General features: G+C 29.7%; 1 protein-coding gene across 3 annotated transcripts; it reads right to left on the bottom strand.

Annotated features, from left to right (window-relative positions):
* Positions 1 to 4,419: 4,419 nt before the first annotated feature.
* Positions 4,420 to 9,989, bottom strand: LOC128987397 (peptidoglycan-recognition protein SC2-like). 3 transcript variants are annotated; one of them, XR_008490235.1, is made up of 5 exons: positions 9,850 to 9,989; positions 8,924 to 9,161; positions 8,098 to 8,213; positions 6,607 to 6,788; positions 4,420 to 4,747 (listed from the first exon to the last, which is right to left on the bottom strand). XR_008490235.1 is itself a non-coding variant. In XM_054408226.1 (4 exons), exons 2-4 carry the CDS (start codon positions 9,154 to 9,156, stop codon positions 6,658 to 6,660), a joined length of 480 nt encoding a protein of 159 aa, XP_054264201.1. In that variant the 5' UTR covers positions 9,157 to 9,161; positions 9,850 to 9,989; the 3' UTR covers positions 5,936 to 6,657. The 3 variants fall into 3 exon arrangements, 1 of the variants encoding a protein (XP_054264201.1); XR_008490234.1 differs by having other exon boundaries at positions 4,421 to 4,744; XM_054408226.1 differs by lacking the exon at positions 4,420 to 4,747 and having other exon boundaries at positions 5,936 to 6,788.
* Between the last annotated feature and the right edge of the window lie 1,246 nt (positions 9,990 to 11,235).

The following is an 11,235-nucleotide window of genomic DNA, read 5'->3' as shown; positions in this document are numbered from 1 at the left end:
TCAATTATAAACAATTTTTATAAATATCAAGTATTTTATGGCGTTTAAATTTGTTTACTATGTTGGGAGATGTCTCAAATGGTGGGGTTAAAAATCATTAATAACTATAAAACAATGTTTTAGTTCATATCTAGTTCCAGATTACTCTAATCGTTTAGCTTTCATATACTGTATACTGTATGTGCAATTTAATTCGTAAATTAGTTAACAATCAAGTGTAACTTGTAGTAATAATAATAAAAACTCAATCGTAAAATGCACACCTTGCGTGTCTTAATTTTGAAAATTTATACAACAACCTAATCACTTTCATCATGAAATACGTTTCTTATAAATATTGTCATTGTATGTTTTATAAAATCTATAAATATAAATATAACTTTTTTATTTCAATATAATGCAAGTATGTTTAGCTGTTTTAATTATCGTTTAGTTTTAAACTAACGACGTACCTTATGAGAAATGGAGTGCTAGTGACAGATAATGCCCGAGAGTTATTCTGTGTTTCTTGTTTATAGTACCCCAGCGTGTAATCCTTTAAAGATAATAAGCTGTATCATATTGCTGAATATAATAGCTTATAAAACAATGTTGGGTACACATTTTTTATTACATTAAATCTGGTGATGTTATCTGTCATGAACTATGGACATGTACCGTATACACAAAAGGAAGAATACTACCATTCAAAGTGTTGTTTATAAATCCCTATTTAATTATTATTTTATGACCAATGTTGGCTAAACACAAATGCTTAGCACTCAAGGCTTATTATTGTATTTATTCATTATAGATTATGAAAAAAATCTGAAAAATGCAATGTTGTCTTCAAACAATGTTACGGTTAAGGTCAATATTTCTCTAAAGTAACTAAACAATACTTTAACTAACTAACTATACGTAGCTTTCACTACGTAATAACTAATACGTTCTAATTAACAAGGTAATAACTATTCTTTCTAAGACTTTTTTACTCTATCTCGTTAATTTCAAAGTACGAATAGGTTAAAGCTATTTACATTTATTATTGTTAAAGATCGAAGCAATGTAACTAGGCACTACTGGGAATTCATTGCTATCATCTGTGACAGTGCAAATAGAGATAGAAAACTCCAGATTGTAACAATTGACCTGAATTGGTGAGAGTACCACTATTATTCTTATATACAACTGATACTTTTGCAATTCGTGTTATTATTTTTCTTTTATAACCACAAGTTAAAATTGTTTGTCTCATTACTTTAATGTATGCCTCTAGTATGTTTCCATTTTGTTTAGTAATAGATGTTCATTCAATTTTAACTTTCATCAATTTATAATCTGATTCTGTACCTAAAGTAAAATTTATTTAAATAGTTTTCTGTACATGAATTTACTATAACACGTCGAATAAACATTTACAAATGTTATCAAATGCAAAAAAAAAAAAATGAAAATACTCCCATGTCATACCCACATCTAGTATGTGAATAACAAATGTTTTTTTTAATCTATACATTAAATTACTTGTAAGCATCATTAAAGATATTTAACTCAAAGGGACTTTTTATAGAACAAAATAATTTATTGTATTTTTATTTAATCTAATTTATTATTTATAATGTTTTATTTATTTATACGCATGAAAATATCTCTTTGGTTTTAGGTTACTAACGTCCATAACTTCACCGCACTCAATTCCCACTTTGTATATGAGTATTGACCTAGAAGGCTCTGACATTAACTTAGAAATGCAATTTTGTTTATCTCAAATGTAAAACCCTACGTTCAAACAAATATAACACACTTCATTAGCAACATAATAGTATTCATATTTGATATCTAGTTATTGTGATAATTAATTCATTAATACTCTATACGCCTAAGAGTTTCACTTAACCAATAGTTTAATTTATAAAGTTTATTAGTAGTGTTTTCTGGTTTGTATGTTTGTGTTACCCTTTGACATAGGATAAAATCAATTATCTTTTCGAAAATGTTTGGTTAATTTTTAGAATGAAAAAATTTACGCTTGAATAAAAAAAAGATAAGTTAAGTTAGTTCAAGATAAGTTTTTTTATTTTACTATTTATTTGATATTTTACATGTTCTACAGATATAACTTGGCCTAACTATGCATATAGTCAATAAAAATATATAATTACTATTATAATTTTCAAACTATTATGTGTTTGCCACTAAAAAGGCGATTTTAATAATCCATGTATTATGTTATTACAAATTAATTTATCGACAAATTAAAGTAATGTATTATTTTATTGTTGCATTAAAATAAACACTAATAGCTCTTGGTAATTTTAAAATCCGAAATTAAAAAAAAATCTTAAATTTTGAATGTCAGATACTTTAATATTGTTGATTAATGAAATATATTATATCATGAGACAACTTTATACTAAAGCATAGATGTATTAATTTTTTTTTAAGTATTTATTTACGAAGGCCCTTAAAGAATAAACACGTACAATTTGCACTTTTGCATTAGGCTAAAAGAACTTAATATATGTTAAATTTAACTATATTATCCTTATCTACGATGCTGTGTCTTTGCCATGTAAACAAAACAACAATATCCGTATGAATTTCCTTTTGATGAACCAATGGTGAATTTTAAAGTCGTGTTTGGAAGGGCAGATACATACTGGCTGCAATCAAAGGCATTGGCAATCAGCGCGTTCAAACGTTTGACAGAGAGTTGTCTCTCATATTGATAGCTGTGCGATATACATAGACACGATTTTAAATGCTTATAGTACGGTTATAGTAAAACCTAAAAATATTAGTATCTACATTAAATTGACGTTACCTTTTTCTTTGCATAAGAGCATCGATTAATAAAAAATATGTATAACGACTTGATGTACCAGATGAATATAAAATTAAAAGTTGAAATAAATACATCATCAGCATGATATCTAGTTATTCTTTTAACTTTAAATTTTTAACAAAGGTATTTTTGTAAATTTTTGTTTCCATAATAGGCCTATTATTTTTATATTATTCTTCTCCATTGATTACATTATGGAAATAAAGAATCATTTTTTGTAATAGTATTCCACCCAAGTTTAAGCTATTTAATACCAGTTGCTGTTTTAGGCAATTAAGGTTTAAGATAGTTAGTGAAAAGTGTTGAAATTGTCACCTTGGTAATGGGGTTGGTCTGCGTATAAATTTACTGGTGGGTTATTTCTCAAATATTCCGTGTCGTAGTTGTTGAATTCTTATCAAACGTTACACCATGCTGAACAAGAATAAAGAAAAAAAATCTTACGTACATGAATTGCATATAAAGTTTTAATTTAAATAAGATAAACAGCAAGTTACACTTTGTTGACGTTTTTGTTTAAAAGGATCATCCTTCGTGTCCTATATATATTTAAGCTTTTTGACCAAGAAAAAAATTAACTTAGTAGTACTTAGTACTACTATTAGTAGTAACAAGTATTACTTATTGGTAGTAACTTAGTAGTATATTTTGGTATTTCCTAACTCATAGTGTACTGGGAAAAATCTTCGTATATTATTTTAGCCTAAGATATAGGTCCTTATAAATAATACTTTTTCACAGTGATTTAAAAACCTAGAAAGAATTTTACCCTCAAACCTATGCTTTTCATAACGCAACCCTCTCCCCATGTGCATTCAAGCTATATTAACACATATAACATATGTGGCGAATGCAATCTGCTGTGGACATGGTCACATATGCGCCTGTAATAAACCTGTCTGCCAGTTTATATACAACCTGGTGTGATTAAACTAAAATCATAGGTCAAGCAAACACGGAAAATGTAATACGCATTTGGTTGGAATAAAATCCTTGATAAATCATAGAAAGAGATCTAGACAATTGTTTTTAGTATGTTTTACCTAATAGCTTTGAGCACTATTTAAATAATCTTGCGTAGTCCTTAAAAACTTATAATTTATAATTTTTTTGCAGAAACTTATTTACTTAATCGATTGATCATACAGTAAAAAGTGTTAGGTATACCCAAAAATTTACTATTCCTAATATCAATATTTATTTTCTTTAACAATTTTGATTTATTCGTAACATAGTCAGAGTTTGGCAAATATTTTCTTTCTCCAAGATATTTTGCTATTATTTTTTAATAAGGCCTTTTCTTTGCCATAAACCTGTCCTAATTTTATCTAACGTCTTGAATTATTGTTTCTCCTACTACATATGCTTAATTAATTATCTTCGTTCATTTTTGTTTTTACACTTAACTTTTTTATTTCATTTGCTAGTTCTGATTTGCTCTAAGAATTTTACTAATAATTAATAGATTCACATAATATGAAATATATTTTTATTCTTTTATGATTTAAATTATCATTTTAATAAACATTGTGTAAATCTTCGAGTAATTTAAACATAGGCTACTAGTCTTATTGTAGTCTAAGAAATAGTCTTGGCTTTTAAATATTATCTTGGAATTATTTTTAATATATAAAAAACCTTGATTTATTCTATATTATTTTTTCCTTTGTTTTGTTGATTGCTAGTTACTTATTATTATTGAAAATTTCCACAGATCATACTTTAGGCTAGCTAAAATATAAGTTTTTTTCATATAGAACGTAATCTAATTATTTGATTTCGTTAACACCTGAAACGCAATGGCACCAAGCTGAAGTCATGTTTTCTACTCGTATCAGTCATCATAGTCTCCTCTGTTATGTATCCGTGGTTTTTAGCCTTTATGTCGAAAGGAAATACAGGGATTCCAGTAAAAATCTACTGAAATGAACAAAATCACAATACAATATACAATTCTCAAAGTATGGTTTTAAAAGTTTATGCTGAAAGCTGAAAGCTTGTTAGGTTTTTTACATGAACTGTCTTCCTATTTTACACGATAGGTTGAGGATTCTGTCGAAGGTGCATTTTATTGTTATACCATTAATTTACATGGTTGGAATAACAAAAATATACATTCAACAGATTTTTCAGCATTTTATGAAGCCCTGTTATCCATAATGATCTTTTTGGTTGCGGTCCCAAGAAAAACTTTTTCATCACATATTATTGAAATATAGCCGATAAATACTTTCAGAAATATTCTGTTACCTAATATTAAATTAAAATTTGTATTTCTTCAAAATAATGAGTTAAAACATTAATTTAGAAAATTGTGTATAATATTTTAATATTACCATTAATAAAACTAATACATTTTTTTATATGAATTCAAATGCATTTATACTGCACTGTAGACTGTGTTTTTAGCACGTTTTGTAAACTAAATAAATATATTGAGTTCGTCAATTACAACAGGAACTCGTTATTTCTACGAAACTTACCCTAAGCAACAAATTATGTTAATATAGTTACCGTATGGATACCGTACATATCCAAACCAATTCCAAAAATTGAAAAACAAATAGGTGTTCAAATTATGACTTGTTCTTACATTGAAAATAAATTTGAATTACATGCTATAAAAAAACAATTTAAAAGAATATAATTTTTAGATTCCGAGGCTAAATATTGTTTTTTTTTTATTATAATATATTTATGTGTTCTAATTAAACCCAACATGTTAATTACTGCGTTCCCAAATTTTCAAAATCCCCACATTTCATAACAAACAATTTTACTTCTGCTGAATCCATATTTCGACCCGCCTCAACCAATCCCCATTTCCAACGATAACAGGATAGTAGACAATTATTAGCAGGTCTATATGATAATATTTAAAGTTAAGTAGGCCAACCCAAATATCAATGCAGCAGCAGAGACGTTACATATAGCCAATCACGGCACTGGTAGTATTGGAATGATTGGAACATTAACTTGTCATGCGGCTGTAATCATTGCCACTGCCTGTATTACTACGGGATATCGGAGTGAATTGCAACATAACACTCTGTTTATTGATAAGGGAATAGAGTACATTAAGTTTAAATAAACATATAAAGTATATATTTACTGTTTTAATCACTGATTCGTAGAGGTTGTTTGGAGCCTCCATGCTTAGTCCTGAGTTGTTATGGCTTGCAGTTGTTGAGATCTAGTGATCAGTGAGTCATATTTGACTTTTATAACCGTAGATTTATAAAAAGATTTTTACAAATCGTCAGATTTTTATTAATTAATTGGAACATATAATACACAACTAATTATTATACTGACAATTGAATTGAGTATTTTGTGTGTTTGAATAGGAGTGTATATTTGTTTTAAAATAAATGGAACTGCTCTACGTAAACTTAGTAGGTCCATTGAGATGAAACATTAAAAATTGAAAATATATACAAATAGTAGAATACTGTATTAGTACACGTCATAATTTTCTCGGGTTTTTATTTGTTTATTATTATTTTATGGAATTTAATCAGGGTTTTTAAAAATTATAGTAAAATATGACAAACGTTGTGCTGGGGTTTAGAAAAACTCCTTTTTAGTGCTCTATCAGAGTATCGTTGTTGCATTCCGGATGCTTACTTACATAGTATATATGTACAGACATAATTTTAATTCCTTATGTTTGATAACTTTCTTAATGTAATAATATTTTTAATTGTTAGTTTATAATCATTTGTAATTTACTTAAGGCTATCCTAGAATATAATCCAGAATAACTGTTAATCACTTACCGTAAAAACCCTATACATTTAATATTCCTTCACTATTATACCACTTAAAACTTAGTCCTCAAAATCAATTATTTCAAACAGTGTGTCAAACACGTAAGCATCATTTTTAATATATTGTCTTTTCTTCCCAAAGTCAATCAACTGATAAACAACCTCCTTCATAGAGTCCGGTGCTGGATTGTCTGTAAACAGATACATTGTTTGAGATTAAAAGATATTAAACATTTGTGTTTGTCATTCAGCTGTTAATTTAATTATCCTTGCTTGAATACCACTGATGTACGTCAATAAACAGCTCTCATGTATTTTTTTCAACACTATCCTTCACTTAAATTCGTCTTTTAAAACGCTCCCCTGCGTGTGTGGGGATCGTAACAATCTAATGATATCAAAATAAACCGTATCCAATTAGTTGCATACATTCACCCTATCATCATTATAAGTTAATACTAAATTAGATTGGCACATAACAGGAAGTGTAAACTTCTTTTATTCTATTCATTTATGAATAGAAGAATAAGAATAGAAAGGAGTTGAATGGAGCAATATTATTTATGTATCTTTGTTTCTAAGACTCGTATGTACAGGGTGACACACGGGACACGGACGGGTTTTACCTGCATAGTACCTAGTACTGAGGGTGCGGTGGTGGGAGGTGGCCATAGAGGGCAAAGTTCTGTTCTACACAAGACGCCATTTCATTTACTCTGTCACTATGGAACAGTGGGACTTGTAACGTCAATTGTTTGGCTATGGCAGTTTCATGAGGAGTGGTGAGTCTATCAAAACTACACAACGATTGTTTCGTACACGGTTTAATTTCGGTTGGCATTGACCTGTTCCGAGCCGTAACACAATCCTGAGATGGGTCAAAAACTTCAGATTGACTGGAAACATACTGGTATCAAAATTCGTCTAACCATTTAACGAATAATTCGCAGCCCACTAGCATGACCTCTAGCTGACCGTCCTGGGCTTCTGACTACTACTTGCGCTTCCCTTACGCTTTCAACATGTTCTGGTTTCGTTACACTGCGTTTTGGGCAAGGATGCTTCTTATTCAGTATTTTTTCAGCCAACTGTTAAGATTTTCACTCATCTGAGGAATGTGCTACGACTCGAAACAATCATTTATGTAGTTGTGATAATACTCACCACTTTTCATGAAACTGCCATAGCAAAAAATCAACGTTACAGGTCCCACTGTTACATAGTGATTGAGTTAACAAAATTACATTTTGTGTAGAGCAGAACTATGCCCACTACGACCACCTCCCACCACTCTCAGTACTACGCAGATGAAAACCATTCGTCTCCCGTGTGTTACCCTGTATTGTAAGTGTACAAAAATATAAATAAGGGAACAACAATATTGAAAAAACCGTTTCTTCAAGTAAAACCAGGTGGTGTTGGAAAAAAATGGGGGACAGAATTGTCATAATTAAACAACAATTGAAGAATCAATTGATGTTTGTAATAATATTATCTTACGCTGATTCCAACGACCAATGAGTCCAATTTTGAGTCCATCCCAGTACGAATCTTCCGTCAACAAAGAGTTCCACCCTCTACCTTCATACACGTTGAGGTCACCACCAACAAGGAAGCTGAAGAAAATAACTTATTAGGAATTTGCCGTAAGAATGTTGTGATGAGGTAAAAGTCCAGGGAGCTTTTAACTTAAACAATACGAATTCCATTAACATTTTCAAACCTACAAGTCCTCTAGAAGTTTGATATTCACTTATTAGGAAAATGGGATAAGGTTTAATGATATTTTTTCACAAATAAGGTTTACAGCTTACATCTTTATATTGCATGGATATTGTAAAAGTGTTTATTGAACTTAAAATTATTAACTGCAAGGTAACAACCCCGTTCACCTAATTGACTGTCAACCAATTATAGTAAGTATTTTAACAAATCAGGACTCATTTCCCTAAATCTGGTTCTAACTTATCCCATGAAAAAAATGCATTATTTTGAATCTCCAAACTTGGAAAGTTTTGTATTTGTTGATTTGAAACATACTCTCAGTGAGAAATTCTTGCTACTTTAAAATTATCCAAACGTTTATACTCAATTTCTCTTAATTTATACGTTTATATAAGTTTATACTTAATTTAATACTCATGGTTCAATACATCTGTTAGACCTGTAAGTGTTATTTAACCGGAATGCACTGTTACTGATTTATGCCATTTTATGTTAATAAAGCTAATTTAACCGTCTTTTACTGGTATGACCAAACAAAACGTTTCTTAGTTACTTCCTAATGCAATTAAAAATGTTTTAATCAACAAAACGTATACCGTACTTGAAACCAATGTCAGAATGAAAGTACGGCCACTCCATAGCCATTTTCTGTATGGTTCTGCATCTCTCCATGCATTCCTCTTTGGTAGTGCATGGCTCCCATAGATTCTTCTTGTTAAAGGCAACAGGGGTCCAGTGATGAACCGCAACGTTTGACACGGGCAATGGGAGGTACCGTCGTACCGTTGGTTCCATAGCCCCCCAATTCTCCCGTACTATTATGTTCGGTACCATATTCCCTAGAATTCACCCGGTAATAGTTCAGTAAACATGTAATGCTATGCTAGTGCAGTTGCTACCTAAGTAGATATTTAAAACTGTTCTTGGAATATGTCTATTTTTTAAAAATAGTAAATCGTACTTACTGTTGCATTACCCTTCAAAGATAATTTCAGCTGTAGATGAAATACCTTGAAGTAAACATTCCCCCTTCAAATCAAATAAAAGAAATTATAGTGACATTAATCAATGTTTGGTTAGCATAAGAAAAGCTCAATGTTTGTTAGGCTTTATGTCAAATTAAAATGGGCATTTACTGTCAAGTACATATGATAAAAGTTGATAAAGTGACAACATTATGTTTTAAGATTTCATAACATATTACTGTATGAAAAATATATAATTAATTATATGAGTAGGTAGTTTAAATACATTATTTTTAAAAGAATAGTGGTTTCAGGTAGCAACAGAGAGATTGGTAAATTAACATTTGCACATAGTAGTGGATCATAAGATTTTAATATGGTTTCAATGGCTACACTATTGACTTTAGGATTTTTCTAAAATATGTTTGTTGTATTGATAAAATATTTGAATACTAACGTATCGTTTGGTGTTTTGATTGTCTCTCATATGATAATAATTATCATTTATAATTTCTATCTTATCTGAATTTTTGTCTAATGGCAAAGGAACTGTCACGCTTACCTTTAGATTTTGGCTACATGATGGGGGAATACATTCAATAACACCAATGGAAATAATGCTAAGATTTACATTATCACTCCCGAACGGAAAACGAAAGCATTTAAGTTTGTGATATCATTGACTAGTAAACATTAGGTGCTGATAATATTATCGCCATAATTTGTCTAACACGTTAACTTACTCGAATTTGGTGAGTGTTTATCAGTATTTATTTGATAAACTCTCTTCGGTTTTAGGGTATTAATAGGTCACACATTTTAGATTATATTCACTTATAGTACGATTGATTTATTATATAACTTCCAATTTCTGAGTATTTAGTTGTTGTTAGGGCATTCTTTAAATGGTTATTGTTTTCGTTCTTATAGGGAAAAGTATAACCAATTCGTTTTCTAATTGTCGTTTATATAATTGATAATAAAATGTGTGTAATACTGCCAATGATTGCATCGATATACATGATTGCCGAAATATTTTATACATCGTATTGTCTATTTTAAAACCCATATACCTTGGTCATAGTCATTAAATAATAATTTCTTCCTACTGTTCTTTATGGACCTAAAATTACTTTTTGTAAATGGTTTTTTCCCCTTTAGTTTGCCGTTAGTATTAAAGAACGATAAAGTAAATAAACAACATTATCTAGGCAAACACATTAATACTTGTACGATGTAAAAAAACTACAAATATTAAAGTGCTGATCTATTAAAAATTGATTATAGCTCATGGTTCCACTCTTAAAAAAGCAAGATTTACTCGGGCATTTTCACATGTTTCGGCAATGAATTGTTTTACCTATTTCGGAAACGTGTTGTATGTTAAGATGTACCGGTAAAACAGATTGTCTTGGACGAGTTCTCAAGTAAGTATACCGATAACTTTTTGGTGAGAAACATTTGTAAGATACAGTACTTATTGAATAACTCATAAATATTAAAATACTATAATGCAATTCAAATAATAATAATAGAACTCAATTTCAAATAGTTAATTTGACTTTATTTCCTTACGAGATGAATTCCACAATTTAGCTGAACAATCTATAAATATATTACTACGTACTTTTCACAATAAATTCCATTCTCAGCATTATATTGCAAACGTGTAGTGTTTCTCATTAACACTCCTTAACAATGAAGCTCTGTATAGAGCACGTGTGATAAACATTGCATAATGAACAAACTTTGGTAGTTATGGAGCTTCCTCAGACTAGAGAGGATCAAAAGACTACATTTATCAACCAACTATGCTGGTTGGAAAGGTGAAACTCATTATTTGTTAGTTCGTATAAGATTTTCTTGCGATTGCTTTCATAAACATAAGTTATGACTCAGTATTTTTGTTTTATTTTTGACTGCGATAGTTTTACCTGTTTTCGCATGG

This window comes from Macrosteles quadrilineatus, unplaced genomic scaffold, assembly GCF_028750875.1.
Source record: "Macrosteles quadrilineatus isolate MER2022 unplaced genomic scaffold, UCM_ALF_1.0 Scaffold_2__2_contigs__length_208266976, whole genome shotgun sequence".
NCBI classification, from domain to species: Eukaryota; Metazoa; Arthropoda; class Insecta; order Hemiptera; family Cicadellidae; genus Macrosteles; species Macrosteles quadrilineatus.
Note: the sequence above shows the minus strand (reverse complement) of the source record. Positions and strands in the feature narration are given on the sequence as shown.